The 20,665-nt window shown below is 34.8% G+C and overlaps 1 protein-coding gene across 26 annotated transcripts in view; it reads right to left on the minus strand.

Annotated features, from left to right (window-relative positions):
• Positions 1–20,665, minus strand: part of ADGRL3 (adhesion G protein-coupled receptor L3) — an 818,271-nt gene that overhangs the window by 123,879 nt on the left and 673,727 nt on the right. For all 26 annotated transcript variants that reach the window (XM_053217310.1, XM_053217313.1, XM_053217311.1 and 23 more), the window contains 2 exons: positions 4,281–4,464; positions 3,239–3,361 (listed from right to left, as the gene is read on the minus strand). In XM_053217310.1, coding sequence (XP_053073285.1) covers positions 3,239–3,361; positions 4,281–4,464 — 307 coding nt within the window. The remainder of the gene's footprint in view (positions 1–3,238; positions 3,362–4,280; positions 4,465–20,665) is intronic.

Below are 20,665 nucleotides of genomic sequence, written 5' to 3' on the forward strand. Positions count from 1 at the left end.
AAGATGTGGTATGTATATATGTATGTGTATATTACCCAGCTATAATTTGATGGAATATTACCCAGCCATCAAAAAGAATGAAATCTTGCCATTTGCAATGACATGGATGGAGCTTGAATGTATTATGCCAAGCAAAATAAGTCAGAGAAAGACAAATACCATATGATTTCACTCACATGTGGAAATTAAAAAATAAAACAGGGGAACCTGGGTGGCTCAGTCAGTTAAGCATCCAATGTCAGATCAGGTCATGATCTCTGAGCTCTCGCTCAGGCCTGGAGCCTGAAGCCTGCTACAGATTCTGTGTCTCCCTCTCTCTCTGCCCCTCTCCCACTCACACTCTGTCTCTCTCTCCCTCAAGAATAAATAAACATTAAAAAATAATAAAATAAAAAATAAAAGAAAACAGATAAATATAAGGGAGAGAAAAAAACGAGAGAGAGCGAGCAAGGGAAACAAATCATAAGAGACTCTTAATGATAGAAAACAAACAGGGTTGATGGAGGGAGGTAGGGGGGGGGATGTGATAGGTGGGTGATGGGTTTTAAGGAGGGTGCCACTTGTTATGATGAGCACTGGGTGTTATATGTAAGCAATGCACCACTGAATTCTACTCTTGAAACCAATATTTCACTGTATGCTAACTAACTAGAATTTGAATTAAAATTTGAAAAAAAAATTAAATTTTAAAAAAGGAAAGAGTGGTAGACCCTCAGGGAGACAGAGAAAAACTTCCCTTCCTAAAGAGGCAAGATTTATACTGAGCAGTAAATGATAGAGAAGCTTCTAAGTAAAAAAATGTATAAATTGCATTCTAGGAAGAAAATCAAAATGCAAAAATCATACACAGAAATACTCTTGGTATTCAAAAAACAGAATCACGACTAGACAAGAGAATCCTTGTGCACTGTTGGTGGGGATATAAATTGGTGCAGCCATTATGGAAAACACTATGGAAGCCCCCTCCCCACCCCCCCGCCAATGAAAAATAGATCTACCATATGATCCAGTAATTACACTTCTGGGCTTTTACCTGAAGCAAACAAAAACACTAACTCAAAAAGATCTCTGTACTCCACATTCATTGCAGCATTATTTATAAGAGCTAAGACATGTAAACAACCTAAGTGTCCATTGATGAATGAATGGGTAAAGAAAATGAAATATTATTCAGCCATTAAAAAGAATGAAATCTTGTCATTTGTGATAAAATATGTCAGATAGGGAAAGACAAATACTGTATGATCTCACATATAGGTGGAATCTTAAAAATAACAAAACAAACAAAGTAAATTCATAGAAACAGAGAACAGACTGGTGGTTGCCACAGGCAGGGGGTTGGTGGGTAGGCAAAATGGGTGAAAAGGTCAAAAAGTACAAACTTCAAGCTATAAAATAAATGTCTTCATGGGGATATATAGCATTGTGCCCACGGTGAATAATACTGTATTTTATATTTTGAAAGTAGCTAAGAGGGTAAATCTTAGAAGTTCTCATCACAAGAAAAAATGTAACTATATGTGGTGATAAATATACTTATTAAACTATACTTATTGTTGTGATAGTTTCACACTATATACAAATATCGAATCATTGTATTGTGTACCTGAAACTTATATAAAGTTATATGTCACTTATATCTCAATTAAAAAAAAGAATCAAGAATAGACTGGATCATAGACAGCAGACATAAAATGGGACAGATGAGGCAGGAAAAAGGGGATGAGCCCATGGTGTCCTAGTGAAATTATCTGATTTCATTCTGAGTGTAACTGGAAGAGAACTGGTCAGATTTACATTTCAGGAAGATCCCTTTGTCAACAGGATATCCTATTGGGGGGTGGAAAGAGTGGAGGGAGGGAAACCAGTTAGAAAGCTAATGTAGAAATATGACTTTGCTCCACAGAAAATCTGATTGCTGCCTCAAAATTCACATAGATTAGCAATAGAACAATTTATGTGCTTAGTCTTATAACATTTCCAACACTTAAAAAATAATTGTGTTCAGCTGACAACAGCCATATTTTGTTTTTCTTGGTATTATTCTTTTTTTTTTTTTTAACCCCTCACCCGACACTATGAAACACCAGCTCTGAGTTGGTTGCTACAACCTGAGGCCATCTTCCCATTATCACCTAATAGGTCAGAGGATCTCACTTAGTTTGTAAAAAGAATGGTTTTTAGGGGTGCCTGGGTGGCTCAGTCGGTTAAGCGATGGAGTCTTGGTTTCTGCTCAGGTCATGATCTCAGAGTTTTGTGGGTTCGAGCCCCATGTTGGGCTCTGCACTGACAGTGTGGAGGAGACTGCTTGGGACTCTCTCTCTCCCTCCCTTTCAGCCCTTCGCACACTCACACTGTCTCTGTCTCTCTCAAAATAAATCAATAAACTTAAAAAAAAGAAAATGAATGTTTTTAAAAATTTAATAGTAGTGAAAAGGATGATTTTAAAATTTAATACTAGTGACACTTGAGACATATTTTCTCTGGGTTTATTTTATATTTAAATTTTTTTTCACAGTTTAGTTCTCAATGAGTTTAATTCTAATTACATTCAGTGAATTTACTCTAGTATTAAACTGACCTATATTTACCAATTCCTTTTCTTGAGGTCATTTTTTTTAAGTTTGTTTGTTTGTTTGTTTAGTTAGAGTGAGCGGGGGAGGGGCAGAGAGAGGGAGACAGAAGATCTGAAATAGGCTCTGCGCTGATAGACTGTGAGATCATGAACTGGAGCCGGAGTTGGAGGCTCAACTGACTGAGCCACCCAGGCACCCCCAAAGTCATCTTCTCACAGTTAAATTTTCTGTATGTGTTGCAAAGAAAAATCATAGAAACACTTTCAAAAATAAGTGAATAAGGAAAAAAAGACATATGATTTTAAAATTAGAATTAAAATTTCCATTAAAAATTTTATAAACTAAATCTGTCAACTCGGGGGGAGTTACTCCCTTGAAGAAAAAAGTCAGATATCTGGATTTTGTTGGTCATTAATTCTCCTCAGTTTCAAGTGTCTGACATTTTACTCCAACTGAAAAGGAACAGAACAATTTCCAAATCTGACTGAGAATTTTGTGGATACGTACATTGCAGTGTTGCTGGTGCAGAAGATAAGAGGAGAAAGACAATAGTTGAATGAGAGGAGAGCTTTTGGATAGCAGATATAAACTCCCAAGCCAAGAAACAAGGCATTGATGATAAGTTCAATTTCATCATGCTTAACAAACAAAGGCTAACCTACCGTTTCGACCATTTTGTTTTAGAGTATTTGCGGAAAGCTGGATAGTGCTTCCATGACCCATGTTTTCTGGAAATTTTAGGTCTTCTAAGTTTCCTTCTGTGCTCAGCCTTGCAACTTCCAATTCTGTTAATGGAAAGAGTTATCAGTCTTCACTGAGAAATGCACCAAAGCTAAGATGATTTCCTAAATCACTAAAATATTTCTGAAATCAAAACACTGGAATTAATGTTCTATTAATTTATAGCAGTCAAAATTTATGGTACTTCAATGTTTCATTTAGAAAGTATTTCTTTAGTATTTTAAAGTAAAGCAAACCAAGCTATTAAAATCAGGTAAATAAGAATACAAATGTATCAATTATAAAGCCTAAAATTTAAAATTCAAGCTCAAATCCTTATACTTCGTCATTTACATCAAGTTTATTTTCAAAATGTATCTTTATCTTGTGAATTAAGTAAAAATATTTTTATAATCTAAAGCTGCACTATGATATCAAAATTGATGTGTCTTTAAATCTAATAAGCTTGAAACAGCTTTATCAAATCTTCTGAAATAAAACTGTCAGCTACATCCTTATGCACAATAAAAATAGATTTACACTCCTTATGAGCCAATAACACAATTACAAAAAATGGTTTTATCACCTTCACTTAAATGACTGATTTCTTTATAGTATATAATTCAGAGACATTCTTATTATAACTGAAGTGACACATAAGCACTGTATTAGGAGGATAAAACTTTAAATAGCACAAATACATGCATAGATACATTCAGACATACAAAGCAAAGGACCTCACTGTGATTTATCTCAGGTTAATATATCCAATATTGGAATGTCCTAAGGAGGATAACATACCTGATTATGAGGACCCTTTTAAGCCAATGGCAGGTGATATCCTTCCAATTATAGAAAAGAATCACTGATCTCCACTGAAATAAAAATCACTCATAATATCTGGGCTACCACATAATTTTTTTTCTTTTCTATCTTCTGCTGTACAAGGGTCTCTGGCCCTTCTGTATAACAAAGGCCACTTACGAATATTGTCTGTGTTCTCCCTGACAATGTCAGTCTTCAAAAGGTTATCAGCCAGCACAAAAGCGCTTTCCTCCACAGTGTCAAGCAACATGGTCGCTGCACGTAGTTGATCACTTGTAGTCAGGTCTCTCCATGCATTTGAGGCTTGTGGCTGGAGGAGGTTGTTAACTGTCTCGACCATTGCCTACAAGAGGATGAACAGAATGACAGAGGTCTCTAGTGAACTCACAGAGCTGTCAGAAATCCAGGTGTACATGTTGCTCAGCAAGCAAGGATCAGCGGTGTGCATGAGTTCAGTATTGTCCCAGCCTCCCCTGTGACATGCTGCAGCAGAAGCATTCATTATTTTTTTTTTCTGTTAAAACCCTAGCTGAGACTGCAAGGCAAGAGAAAAATCAGCTTTTGTTTTGAAGGACAACAAATAGATCTGTGCTTGCTTCTTAGAATCAATAGCAAAGGCTTCAATAAGACTATAATCACATAATTAAATTATTTGGCTGGGGAACTGTTGGCATGTAATTGAAACCAACACTTTTATCATATTACCCACAGGAAAAAAAAAAGATTTTTTTTCTATACATCACCATAAAACTACATGCTGAATACAACAGATGAAAGGGATGACTATAGACAGGACAATATAAGAATTAGTTGCCTATAGGTTGAGGACTCACTGAGCAAAGAAATTTTTTTCTTAACCAGCTGGTATAAAATGTCAGAATGGGAAAAAAAATATATCAAAGCATACATACTCCCAGGGGCTTTGGATATGTTATGTGTGAAGAAAAACCTTCTTCATGCTGTTTACTGTTAGGGAGGGGAGTAAACAGTTGGAAATTGCTACCTGTAGCCCTTAGGTGTTTTCCTTTTAAAAATACCAGCAGTAGGTACCCACAGAGATAAAGCACCAGAGTTCTCATTGCTTCATCCAAAAGAATCATCTCCCTAGTTACAATTTATATATTTCCCATGGTTAGCTTTATGCTCTAGGTTACAAAGGAAAAAAAAAAAAGTTCTCCCAATAAGGTCTTCCTAAGGTTTCACTCAAACGGAGAATTGCAAAATAGAAAAATATAAAACCTGCAGTTTTAAAGTGATCATCCCTGATACCGTTGATTATGAAATATGTATCTAATCGTGAAATAAACTTGAATAAACGGCCAACACAGGCACTTTCTACAGAGCGCATGGGTGTTTTAAAACAAGCTCACGTTACTGACACACTGGAAGAAGGATTAGGAGAGATTGAAGAAATATCCATTACACTGCAGTGTTTTCTTCTGGCTGGTGTTTTCATAGTAACCAAGTAACAACTGTTAAAAATTCAGCTTCATAATGAAACACCTTGGCTGCCAATTAACACCAGCTTCAAAAACTAATTTGCCTTTTGATAAGAGTTGTTTTTTCTTGATATTTTTCCCCCGCGATTCCAAGTTCTGGCCAAAAAGCAACATCACTGGACGTTTATTTCAAATAGTCCCACTCACAACTTGAATATTTTGCATCATTTAAAACAAAAAAACTAGCAAAAGAACACCAAAAAAATCTCTCATGAGTTTAATGACTGGGCGTTTTGACATAGTTCTGTCATTTAGTTTTGTCATGTGTTCTGAGTTTAAAGCATGACCTAGAAGTCAGACAAAAGCATTTCCGATCACAACAAAACGATCTGCTTTTCAGGACGTCCTCCATAGGGATAATGCCAACAGGATATGCCAAAAAGGAGGTGCCACATAGGAAATAAATGAACAAAAAAAGTTTAGGTGTCTTCAGAAGCCAGAGAACCTCGATCTCTCAAGTGCAAAGCAGTATTCTTTCTGTGATTAGATGATCCTTTGAACTCATTGGAAATGCTCTGAAAACCCCACATGCAACAGAAAGTATGCCTGCTCTTTAAGGAGCAGCCATTTTAACATTATTTAACAATCTTACACTGATTAATTTAAACCTTACCTCAGGGAAAATTTTACTAAGGATAAATGCAGTATTTCTGCCCCACCCTTTATTGTTTTTATTTTTTTTTAATTTCAAAAAATGCAAAAGGAGGAAAAAAGACAATAAAAACAAGAAAAACAAATAACTGTAGTCAACTCTGAAAATGTTCTAAAGGCTACCCATTTACAACAGACTGCTTTAGGTAAAATACCATGTTTGAATGGGTAACAAACCAAAGGCACCCCTTACTAATTTATCTTCGTTTTGCACCCAAAAAATGTATGTAGTGCAGTGTTTTTTATAGTTACAAATTTTAAGTACCATTGCAACTTCCCAAATAAGTTATAATCTTTAAGGAAGCTTTCTATTACAGCCCAAATGATTTCCAAGTTTACTGTAGAAGTGGGAGACATAACATATAGTCCTAAAACCTGGATGGGTTAAGACACAAATCTAATATTTATTCATTCTTCTTTAAAAAGCATCTATTGTGACTGCTTAAGTGTAAATTTAAGGAAATGGCAACACAAGGATTGGGAGACAGAATCCTGTAGTGGTAAAACTGGAGTATGGGATTTGGAACCACATCTCCTGAGTTTGTACCTGGACTGTGCCACTTACTAGCTGTGTGATGTTGAGCAAGTTACTTAACTTGTCTGTATCTCATCTGTAAATTAGAGATGATGATATAACCATTTTATATTGCTTGGCAATATAAATGCATTTATGTTGCCTGGCTCATAACACGTGCTTAAGGTATAATCTTACATTGACTTTCATTGGATATCCAAATCCAGTTTGGGAGGAGGGGGGTGTTCACTGAATGAAGCACATGTCCTATCTGATAATTACAAAATATCCGTTCTGAAGTGAGATCTGTAGGGAATAACTTCTACAATGCAATCTTCATAAACTGTTTCACTACTTAACTGCTGTAAGACTATGCCACCTTAAGCTGTGAAGAATAGGAGAGTACAGGAACATGTGTATTAAATAATTCATAATGTGTATTTTAGAGGTTTGAAAAAAACTGTCCTGTTTTCTGCTAGTGTAATACAGTGTTTAAACTTTCCAAAGTTTGCTGATATGTCCCTGTTACCAGTTTAATGATGCCAATTAAATAGTCACAACTCTTCAGTGACAAAAGAATATCTATATTTTGTTTTCCTTATACATTTCTGCATTTGTATATTTTATCCACAAATGATGACATGAGGTCAGTGTGTGTGTGTGTGTGTGTGTGTGTGTGTGTGTGTGTGTTTGGTCAAACTAGTTATTTGCATTGCTTTCATCAGTTCAACAACATCTCCTTACAAACATATTGACTTTCATTTTATTTGGTTACAAGGAAATGAGCTTACCTATGCTTAGAACCAAAATTAAATAGGGAATGTACAATAAATTTGATTAAAGTAAGGTACTGGGACATCACTTAATGTCCAACAGCTCTCACCGATTTCTCTTTTTCTGCTATATTTTTCTAATCTAAAATTTATATGATAAGTTTGGAAGAAAATATGCTTGGTCTTGCATTTATCTTAAATTTATATTCTCAAAAATATGATTTGATCTGGGAGGAAAAAAAATCACCTAATGGTTTTGACAGGTACAGACTGAAATAATCTAAAATTCAGAAAAGTAAATTTAATAAAAAATGTACTTGTCAGAAACAAAATGCTAACTCACTTTATTATTTTTTGTAAAACACTAGAAACTGGATAGGCGACAGCACTGGAAATTTACATTCTAATAGTCACTAAATTTCCGTGTGTCTTTGAACATATTTATGTTTTCTAACCAGTCAACAAAGTGAGAACAACACAAGAAAGTAAATCTCATTATGTTCCAACATGAGGGGTAGTCAGGGGCTTTTGACTATTAGATATAACTCTTATTATACAGTTGTATAGTTTATGGATAGACTCTAAAGTGACTTTTGACTGTGTCTAAAAATCAAAAATAAATTAGAAAGTGTAAAAGTCACTTGAACTCACCCCAGGATCATGGGCATCCCATATCCTTCTGGATACACATTTGCATTACACACCATTATTGGACCACCAATCATAAAATTCAGATCTTAAACAAATTCATTTGACTAGTTTTACTCATAGCATATAATTGTAGTATGTTTGCTAAAAAATGTTATGAAGTGTATGATCATACTATTTCAAAAGGAAGCATTTACTTAATTGCTATAACTACTGTGAAAAATTTGGGGGAAAACCAGCTATATATCTCTCTAGTAACAACTTTTGTCATTATTCCAAGAGTTCATGCTTGTGAAATAGTCTAACGTCAGTGATGAGAAACATGTCAATGGCACTTCTTACTCAAGAGTGGGGAGTAAATCTCAAACTAGGAAAGCAAAATCACCTGGAGAACTTAGTGACCCCTCTCTCTTCACTTGAAAACCACCAAAGATCCAAATAGAATGAATGCTTTGTAAAAAGATATATTACTTTACCACCATTGCATTTGTCTGAAGATAGGCTTTTTAATCATAAGCTCTTTTTAGGTTTTAGCTCAAGTACAAAGAGTTCTTCCATTATCAGCATACCTAGGGAGAATCCCCCTACCTGTAAATCTGTTATCTGTTTTGTTTTCTCTGTATCATGTATCATTACCTAAAGTATATAAAATATTTATCTTAGTTACTTATCCACATGACTAATTTAGATCTCTCACTCAAGAAAAGGTACGCCTCATGAAGGCAGCAACTCTATGTCATTTAGAAGTGCCAAAACTGTGTGGCATAGAAGTGTTCAATAACTTTTTGCTGAATGACTGCCATCCAGTGAAGATTCAAACTTAAGTGAGTTTTCTCCATTTTCATGCTAGCAGGAAAAAATAATCTCTGAAGGTATTGGTTTTATAAGAGCAAAAGATACGTAAGTACAAAGGAAAAAAACCCTAGGAACTAGCCAATATTATCTGTATCCTTACCATTTAGAGATTCAATGTCATAATGGGTTCCCATTTTAGTACTTATTCACCTTGACTATAACTATCCATACTTGTGGTCTGGCTTTCTCACTAGATTACAATGTTCATAGCGAGAGACTGTGTTCACTGGTGTTTTCCCAAAGTAAATTTTAGTGCCTTGAGATATTTTAGGTACTCACTAAGTGCTCATTGAGCAAAATCATTAATGACCTTATATATAATAGGAAAATGAAAACATCTAGTTCTATAACTTTTTGCCATGTCTCCCAAGAGGTGTTCTGAGGGTATAAAGTGCTCAGATATCATCACATGATTTGGAAGGAAGACAGGCTGAATTAGAGAGAATTAAGAAGACAATCAGAGTTCAGAGTTCAAAAGGAGAAAAGCAGAACCCCAGGTTATTGTAGTAAATGCAATCCACTATGCATAACAACAATATATTCTACAAAACAGCTTTCCAAAATGTTTTTAAGTATACAAAAGTGCACTTTCAATGTAATGCAATGAGGTCCTATTAAGTATGTATGATATGCAAACAACTAGGGAAGTCACTGTTGGAAGAGGTTAGGAAAGAGAAGAAAAACATAGAGTCAGCCTTCAGTTTGTCTACACTCCAAGGCAGAAGGTAAGCACAAAATAGAGCTAAAAACTCACAGCATATGGGACAAAAAGTAATGAATTCTTACACAGGAAGAACAAGAAAAGATCCCAGAAGGTGTTTGATTTTGAGTTAGAGACTAAAAGATGAATAAACTTTCCTTGATTATGATGAGGAAATTTGAGGCTAAAGAACATAATAAGCAAGTTAATGATTAGAACAAAACTAAAGCGGTAGGGAGGCAGGGAATGTGTTGAGTTTGGGATGAGGAAAGTGTGTGGTGTCTGGAAAGAGAGTGAGACAAGGTGAGTGTGATGGGAGAAATGGCAGGTACAAGTCAGATCTTAGAAGGTCTTCATTCAGTATGATAGAAGTTTGGGCTTTACTGCATAGAAAATATTAAGCCACTAAGTATTTTTAACAAAGGAGCTATATGTTTAGATATCTATTTTTAGAAAATTTTCTCTGAAAACATATCAAAGGATGAATTGGAAGCAGAATTATGAAGATGCCTCCTGCCCCCCCCCAAAAAAAACAGAATAGAAAAGGAATTCTGTATTAAGTTTACTCATTATTTTTAAAAGTTATTTTGTATTACAGTAGAACAAACATTTATAAATATGCAAATTATCATTAGGCAGCCCATTACAAAGTTAAGAGCAATTATTCCCTCTTAGTGCATAAAGTTAAGGTAATAAATTGCTGACAAACTTTTGACAAACTCTCCAGTAATCTGAAATTTTATTTTACTCTTTACTTCCATATCTTTGTTTTTTGATGTGTTCTCCTGAATATAGTATTTCTTTGCCAATATATACTGTAATCATTATGCTGAACATTGCTATTTTATTCTCATGTATTATATATACAGTTATGTTTAAATATTTTTCTTCATGTATAAATCTCAGGATATGCAGACAAAGAGAATTAAATGTGTTCATTGCTCCTATCCCCTGCTAACTATATATATGTATGTATATAATATTATATAATATATGACATATATTATAAAACATACAATATATAATTACATATATAATACATAATATAGTTTATACTGATTTATACTTTTAAAAATTAAACTTTCTTTAATTCTTCATTTTTGACTTGTTGATATGAAAGTTATCAGTTGGGAATAAAATAAAATAGAGCAAAAGTTTAAAATTGTTGCTGAATAGGGCACATTGTATTCTAATCTACCTTTATATATTGATTCAAATCAAATTTTTAAAGGTCAAATGTTAGAGGAGTCTTCAAAAACAGTTTTGAACTTGCTGGATTTTTTTTTTTTTAGAAGTCAAGTTGAGTGACTGATATTTACACATCTGATCAATAAACCTAAGGTTCTTTTTACAATCACTGTCATTTAATATTATTAAGCATATAAAAGTACTATTCTCTGAATTCCCTTTTATATTACAGTGAAGTGTTGGCATTTTCAAGTCTTAATTAAAATTAGATTATATAACACAACTGACCTTAATATAGTAATAAGAGCCCTTAACAGTAGAACAAGATGAAACTAAAATTTCATAGAAAAGACTGCCTCTTTAAGACATCCCTTGTTGCTTAAAAATGTATTGCTTTTAGCAAACTGTAATTTATTGTACTATTTAAAAATCTAATTTAGAATTAAATGATTGAATGCTGTCAAATCTATATTGTGTTATAGGAGGTAAATAGAGCTATAAACTTGATTCAAACGTCTTGCTAATTCAACATTTATTCACCAAATATTAACTAAGTACCTTCATTTGAGATGCTGCAAGAAAGTCAGATGTTCTCCTGTCCTTAAAAGTGATGACAATATAGTGAGGGCAGTTAATTACACAAGTACAAAAAGGCTCCGTGAAGTATCGAAAGGCTCCGTGAAGTACAATTCCAAGTTTAAATTCAACATGGACCAAACAGGCAAAAGGTAGAGCATGTACATATAGGTCTGGAGGTGAAAGAGAACAAGCACCTCCAAGGAACTGAAAAGATGTCCTATGGCAGAGCAAAGAGTGCTGAGAGTTCCATGACAAGATAGTAAGTGAAGGCAAGTTTTCAAAGATGTTTGCAAAGCATGTATGCAATTCTTCCTAAAGACAACAAGAAGTCACTGAAAAATTTCAAGTAGAGGAGTGATGTAAATTATAATGGTTAATATTTATTGAGCATGTTCCAAACTCTGATCTGAATGCTTTATGCATCAGCTCCTTTGACTTTGACAATAACCCAAGGAGGTAAAAGTGATTATTATCCTCATCTTGTGGTGAGAAAACAGACTGAGAGAACTTGAGTAACTTGCTTAAGGTTAATTAGCTAACATAGGGCAGAACCAGGGTTCAAATCCATGCATTCTGGCTATGGGGATGAAGAAAAGTAGAGATTTAAAAGAGAAGCAAAGCTTTGTCTATTAAAATGCAGAGGGCATTGAACATAATGAATTCTTGGTTTCCCTATTTTGAATGCTATGTACTTGAATAGCATCAATTTAAAAGGTCTACAGAGGCCTGGTAAGGGAGGAAAAATCTTTCCTCAACTCCAATCTCTTAGGTTCTGTAATGGGAGCTGACAATTAAGCTGACATAAGATAAACCAAAGACAAGTATACAAATTTTATTTAATATTTTTATGTGCATATAGGAACTTACATAGGAAAAAAGATTTAAAGAAGCAGTTAGGACTGAGAGCTTAGATGATTTTTTATACAAAAGGACAATATATTTGTAAAGAAGTGACAAGATAAAGGAAAAGAGTTTAAGCTTTCAGGAACAGTATATTGTAGGAAACTGACTAGGAAATATATAGGGGAATCTAATGGAAGATAAGGGTTATTTTAGTATGTTTGTTGCTTTCAAATAATCAGTATGCCCAAGTGGCACATCTGGGGCATGTTCTTACCTCCCTCAGCTGCAGCTCACTTAAACATCCATTCTTGACATACAGGTTTAGGCAACATAAATTTAAGTAAGAAACAAGCCATTGGTACATCCGACATTACCCAGATAAACTGAGTAGAGGAAGAATTGATGGCCCAGAAACATTAATGATAGAGAAAATGTAGAAAGAACTGTCAACACCTGAGATGAAGAAAAAGGAGCCAGAAGAGTGTTGTATCACAGAAGGGAGAAGAGTTTCTACTGGTTTCAAAATGAATTCAACCATAAAAACATCCAAAAAGCCCTTCTTCTTGAAATAATAATGACTCTAGATATTTTTATGAGAACTGGTAGAATGGTTATAAAATAAAGAGAAAAAACACCCAGAGAAGCTGTTTTTGAGGGAAAAATCGGTTCAGTTATATGAAATTTCACTTTGAAGTAGGGCATCTAAATATATAAAATAATGTATATTAATAAAAAATTTAAAAGTATACACTTGTAATGTATTTTTTAATACAGAAGTATATAAATTAAAACCTGAAAGATGGTTTATGGGATAACACCACCAACCTCACCAGAAAAAGAAATCACTCTAACTGTCATGGATCCTTCCAGACTTACAAATATTTACATGTATATACCAACAAATGTGATCACTACAAGTATGCTGTTATTTGTTTTTTGCCTCTAATATACCACACCTACCTTTCTAAATCAATGCAAGATCTACCTCATTTCTTCCATAGCTAAAGAGTATTCCATTATTTGGTGTAGCAGTTTATTCAACCCATTTCTTACTGATGAAGGGTTAAGTTGTTTTGTTGACGTAAACCATGATGCAATCTCTACACATTCATTCCTTTCAGTGGAAGAATGCTGCCCCATTGCATGGTTCTGCCACAAGCTAACCCCAAAATCCTTAATGTAGGCAGAGAGAACAACACGGTTTTGTGATTGTATGACAGATTGATAAAAATAAAATTGATCACAAAAACATGGATAAGAATAAAAATAGTCTTCTCTGGTAGGATTTTTAAGAGGCTGATAATAGTGATTGCTATAAAGAGCTGAATGCCTGGGGAGATGATGGGGAGATCTTCCTGTTTAGAGATTAGCATGAAGTGATGACTGGAACCTAAGTAGCCATCGTCTCATTTTTTCTTTTATTTATTTTGAGAGAGAGAAAGTATAAGTAGGGAGGGCCAGAGAGAGAAAGGGGGAGTGAGAGAGAAGCCCGAGCAGGCTCCACACTAACAGCACACAGACCAATGTAGAGCTTGAACTCACGAACTGTGAGATCTTAACCTGAGCCAAAACCAAGAGTCTGATGCTTAACCGACTGAGCCACTTTGGCACCCCTGCCATTGTCTCATTTTGAGGATGGAAGCGCATGTTTTAAAGATAATAGAACAGAAAAACAGATGAAGTCTTGGTCTCTGATGTGGAATTTTCATGCTAACCCTGTTCTGCATTTCTTTTTTATGCATATGAATAAAACCCTGGTTTGTTTAAGTCACCATAGTAAAGTTTGTGATACTACGAGCTGTATAAAATTAATATATTAGATAAGGGAAAATATCAAAATTATAACTCTGTAGGGAGCAGTACTAAAAAATCATTTGTTTGGTTCCAAGCCATCAGGCAACTACTTTACTGCAAATTACACCTTAAAACTTCCATTTCTTTTCTGACCTGCATCAGAAAAGGTAATGATAGCTTCAGAAAGTAGGGTCTTAAATCTGTAATGCTATTTTTAATATCTTTTTCCTTCTGGTTAGCTATGTGATCATAGAGATATTAAAGAAATAACAAAGTAAACTGATGTCTATCCTTTTTTTTTGCACAGAAATAATATTTATATAGCCTATGTATTTAAAACTTTTCTGAAAGTAAACCCTTCAGAATGCAATGATGCATTAGAAAGAACGTTAAATTAACAATTAATTAATGACCCAGGCTTTGGTCAGAAAATTATAAGAGAGAATACAACTTGGTGAAAAGAAGTGGGAAAATGTTTTTGTTTCAGATGAAAATATTTTATTTAAAAACAGAAGGGGTTTTTTGACCCTCATAAGAATTACTTCCTGAAGCATTCATAAACCATGTATATACAAAGAGCAGCTGGAACATTTTGTTTATTTATAGGAATGTGCAAAATGGAAGAGTCGGAAATGACTGTAAAGCAGCCATCACTGCTTGACCTGACACATTCACCACAGGAATTTTGAGAGATTTCCCCAGAATGATGTTCTATGCACGTCAAAGTAGGATCTCCATAATTAACATCTGTCATTTGGAGGTTTTTTAATTATGAGATAGATGAAGTGACCTGTCCATGTTTTAAATGATAACCTGTATAATTTACTCTGCTACATTACATGCTGTTTCACTGTCTTTTGATTCAACGACTGCTTTCTCACAGCATTTAATAACTACAACTTACAGGGGAGAATTCTTACAAGTTCTTTCTCTGAAGAAAACTACTCTGGTTTTGTCGATGGAAGTCACTTTCTTTGATCTCAATGTTTTTCAGCAATAGGTTCAGGGCACCAGAAACACGCAGGGTGCAGATTTATATTTTCTCTCTTACTGACACAAATCAAGTGCAGATTTATCAAGCTGTGAAATATATTAAGTTCACAGGGTTTTAACAAAGGGTTACCAAACCTCAAGAACCTGCTGTGATTCAAACTACTTTCAGATGTCCTTTTAATTATATTAAATGAAAGTTTGGGTTGGCTTTGATGCTTATGGGCAAACATCGAAATCTCTTGAAAGAGCTGCTAAAAGTACTCCCTGTTGCTGTAGTTAATATACTACATTGTATGCACACCACTAGCCAATTTATTCTAGCCACTTTAACAAGGATATCCAGCCTGACAGGCCACACAGAATAGTATCACAAGTCAAGCAAAGCACAAATCATTAGAGGACTCTGAAAGTTGTTTGACATGCACCACGGAGCTCTTTGTCACACAGCCAATTAAGTGACCAAACAAGGAACTTGAAAATACTCATTAATTTCTTCCTAGCAGTATAAATGGAGGTTAGAATCCTTCCTGTCTCATGCACCAAAGGCAGACAAGTAAAACGGGCATAATTCAATTTGCACTTTGTCCAAGACGCAAGTGGCAACTTAGGTTCACAAGAAAGTCTGCATTGGAGACAAAAGAATGAAAGGAATAGGTAAAAAAAAAAAAATCAGAAAGTACACATAATAATATAGATATATGGGCTTTGGAATTTTTTTCAATTAATCAACAGTTGACATTACTTTTATCCTTGAAAACCTGTGTCAGCATTTCTGAGCAGATTCAGACATTGACATTATTACCTCCTCTGTGAAATACGAACTGGAGTGGATTCCTGAATGCCATGCTCTGCAGGTTTCCCTTGTTCCTCAAGGCTGCTCTTCAGCCTCTCTTGTTGGTTTCTTTTCTCCCTGACCTCTTAGAGTATGGCAGTATCCTGGGGCTCTGTCCTAGATTCTTTCCTCTTCTCTCTACACTCATTGTGTTGATGTATTCATCTAGCACGTTGGCTGTAAATGCCACTTGAAGTGAAACATTGCCAAATGATGATTTCTAGCCTGATCTCTCAGCCGAACTGCATGCTTATATAACTAACTGCATATTTAACATCTGCATTGCGCAACTAACGGGAATCTCAAAGTTGACATGCCCCAAAGTGAAGTGCTTTTTGTTCTGGTCCCAAGTTGGTCACAGACAGACTGTCTCAATAAATAGTGACTTCATCCTTCCAGAAGCTCAGGCAAAACTTTTTGTCATTTTGACCCCTTTCTCTGACATGTCACATATGATCCCTTAGCAAATCCTGTTTGGTACACTTAAAAAGAAATCCTGAACCTGAGTAATTATCTCAGCATCTCACACTCAGTGAGTCTCAGTGAGACTCAAATGAGTCTATTTGACCCTATTGTGCTTGGTCACCCTGTTTCAGGCTTTAGTTTTCCTCCAATAATCTATTCTTTACTTTTAAAACCCATTAGGTCACGTCATCACTCTGCTCTGAAACCTACAGTGGTTTACTGTGTCTCTCTGAATAAAAGCCAGCATCCTTATGATGGTCTGTCACATCTGAGCCCTTGCTACCTCTTTTACCCTCTTCTCTTTTACAGTGCACCAGTTACAGTCCATTAAGCATCCCACTTCGGCTCAGGTTTGTGGGTTCAAGCCCCGCCTTGGGCTCTGTGCTGACAGCTCCAAGCCTGGAGCCTGCTTCAGATTCTGTGTCTCCCTCTCTCTCTCTGCCCCTCCCCTGCTTGTACTCTGTCTCACTCTTTCTCTCTCTCAAAAAAATAAACATTAAAAAAAATGTAAAATTACAATGCACCAGTTGCACTGGCCTCCTGGAATACCACAGGCATGTTTCTACCTCAGAAATTTTCTGTCTCTCTACAAGAGTGCTTTTCCCCGTGTATCTGCATAGTTCACTCCCTCACCTCCTTCAGAGTTTTGCTCAAATATCAACTTGGTGATGCATTTCTTTTTCTCCTTAGTATTTATCATCATCTCATAGGCCATATTTTTCACATACTTACTGTATTGTTTATATTCTGCCCCTAGAAATATCACAGCAGGATTTTGCCTGTTATGTGCGTTGCTGTATCCCAGTGCTGATAAGGTTATTGGGCTCATGTGCTCAACTATTAACTCATGAATGTTTTTGTTGTTAATTATTATGTGGTACTTTTCCATAGTCGGAGACAGACATTGTTTTGGCACTGCTGGTGCCTAGCCCAGAGATATCTAGTGGATAATTAAGGCAAAACAAACAAACTAAATTAACAAATCCGTAATGAGCAAATCATAGTCGTGAATTAAAATTAAAAGTGTGTTTCAAATTCTTTGTAAGCTTTAAAGAACACAAACCATCTGCCTTGGAAGAAAAAGAAGGAGAATGGGAAAGAGAAGGAGAAGGAGAAGAGGAAGAGGAAGAAGGAGAAGGAGAAAGGAAGGAAGGTAGGAAGGAAGGAAGAAAACTGTGTGTGTGTTCATTTGCATCTATCTACCAATTTTTTCCAATCAGTTCTCAGCCTGACTGTGCAGGTAATAGCAGCTTCCAAAGGATGACTCAAAAGATTCATATCCATAACTGTATGTTCTTATATTATGCATTAAGCAAGGTCAACTGCAGAATCTACAGGGCATATGTGCTGCCTCTGAGATCTAGAGAACAAAAAGAATGGCTGATAAATTTTTTAAATATATATAATGCTTAGCTAGGAAAATGTCCTGCTTTTAAAACTGTGAAAAATGAATGCCAGTATTTCTTAATATTTCCTTCTAAAGAAGAGAACAATGCTAACAAACATTACTATTTAAAAACTGGGCACAGGATTGACAATTGAGAAAAAAATGAAAATCTAAGTTCTGGTTTCATTTATACAACATGAAAGCAGTTCTTGAGTGGTTTGAGGTCAACCTGTACTCCCAGAGTCTCATGAAAACCACGGATGTGTCTTTGGAGTCATATGACTTTTCACTGGTTCACGTACCACACTCCCACACCCACCCAAGCCCCCATTCCATGACTGGAGTTAAGGACTTTTGCAATCCACCTGTACTAGAATGACTATACTCAAAAAAGACAGAAAATAACAAGTGTTGCCGAGGATGTGAAGGAAGTGAAACCTTCATGTATTGCTGGTTGGAAGTGTAAAAGGGCGCAGTCACTTTGGAAAACAGTTTTACAGTTCCTCCTTTAACACAGCGTTACCGTATTTTCTATTTGCTTTTTCCTTTCTTAATATGATGATTTTTTGATCACAGTGTCCTCTGAAAACAAAAGGACCTCAAAGCAAGTTATGTGTGTATTTGAACTTAGCAGTACAAAATTATTACCAAACAGCCATGTGAACTGAACCTCAAACAAGAAGGAAAATAAAACTATTTTATTCTATATCATCCCTGAGATAAAATAAAATAAATCAGTAAATGTAAACCGGTAGATCTATCATGACTCCTAACACCAAATAATGAAGTCAGTTCTGGAATAGCCATATCTTAGGGATTTGGAACATGAGCTTCAGAATCAGGAAGTACAAGCTTTGAATTCAGGACCCCCTTCATTACTATGGTACGATCTTGTTAAAGTCACTTAATTTTCTCCCTGGGTCTCATTTTCTCTACTCTAAGTTAAAAATAGCAATAATTGGGGTGCCTGTGTGGCTCAGTAGGTTAAACATCTGACTCTCGATTTCAATCCAGGACATGAACTCACAGTGCATGAGTTTGAGCTCCACATCAGGCTCTGCTCTGACAGTGTGGAGCCTGCTTGGGATTCTCTCTCTATTCCTTTTCCTCTATCCCTCTCCTGCTCTCTCTCTCTTATAATTATATCAAAAGATTGTTGTGAATATTAAATAAGAATTTATGCAAACTGCTCCACACAGTGATGGCCACAGAATTAGTGCCTGATAAATGCATTTATTCTCAACAATAAATCACTGTTCATGTTGCAAAAACATTACAGACACGTTAGGACAACAGCATTAGTGCTTTCGGTGCTAGTGGTTGACCTTGGGCCAATCATCTCATCTCTCCAGATCTCAGTGAACTCATTTTCATTTTTAAGGTACCTTTTATTAATATAGGACATCACAGTACGTGTTACAGATGTAACACAAGACTTACTTCTCTTTCTTGGCATAATACTTAACACTCTCTTCTTGAATGAAGGTATCTATTTTGCCCCAGACATGATAATGATTTTTTTTTTTTTACTATGACTTGTATCAGTTTCTATCTCTTGGTAGTGAACAAAGACTTTAGTGTAATCTATATTAAAACTAAATGAAAAAAATACTGGACCCAATTTTTTTGTTTGTTTTTGTTAAATTTTTTGAGGTACAAGCATACTGAGTATTAGGAGATTCGCATATTATTTAAAAAAATCAAAGCAATCACCTTTCAATTATTCACCTACAGAACAGTATTCAGTTATCATGGCTGCCAGATGATAGTTCAGTTTTTACTGTGCTTTTTATGTTTAATAAACAAATGTAGGAAGTATAAAGAAGTAAAAGACTGATCTAGATAAATCATAGAATAGACACAGTACCTCTAAACAATTAAAAGCTAAATGGATTTGATGGTCAAAGTCAAACCTAGAAGAATCATTGTTTACACCGATGTAAAGGCCACATTTTTAAAGAATCTCATGTTTAAACAGCTACATTTTTTTTCAAATTTAATGCATAAAGCACTTCTAGTGTATTTTAAATCTATCGTATACATAGCTCAGAAAGTGCTCCAAACCTAGAAACAATAGGGAACATAAAACAAGTCTTTAAAATTCAAATAAAGTTTAAAGTGTTATTTACCCTAGAATTTCATAGAGTGATCTATCTATGTTAAAATGAATAGAAGTAATGCCATGTCTTAGTGAGCAGAGCATTTCTACTTCACAAATATTCTGTTTGTATTTGGCCTTATCAGATGTTTAGTCAATAACTGAAACATTTATTCATAGCCAGGCAATTATAACACCAGGAAATCAGCAATTGAATAAACTGTGCTATTAATTTTCCATCAGAGATTCATGTTTGAATGACCATGCATTTCACAGATTTAAATACCAAAAGGCTAATTATCTCCAAGGCCCTATTAAAGGGATAGCATAGATTGCAATCAAAAACAATCCTAAAATTGCTAAAAAATGATCTTCAGCTTTCATTGCTGAAGAATACTTCAATTTCTCTACCTATTATACATATTAAGAGGACAGGAGATATATCTTAAGGGAATATATATATATAAGATATATATATATATATCATATATAGAATATATATATATATAAGATATATATATCTTATATATAGAATATATATAAGTATATGTTTATATATATATAAGATACATGTTTATATATATATATATATATGGAAAAAACAAAAAAAACAGCTGAATGTTCCTTACATTCAAAGATTCATAAATTTATACAGTAAAATGCACATTAAAAGCTTATCTTTCTAATATTTTTTTGATGTAAATTATTGTCCCTCTTTTTTAAAG

This window comes from Acinonyx jubatus, chromosome B1 (assembly GCF_027475565.1).
Source record: "Acinonyx jubatus isolate Ajub_Pintada_27869175 chromosome B1, VMU_Ajub_asm_v1.0, whole genome shotgun sequence".
NCBI lineage: Eukaryota > Metazoa > Chordata > Mammalia > Carnivora > Felidae > Acinonyx > Acinonyx jubatus.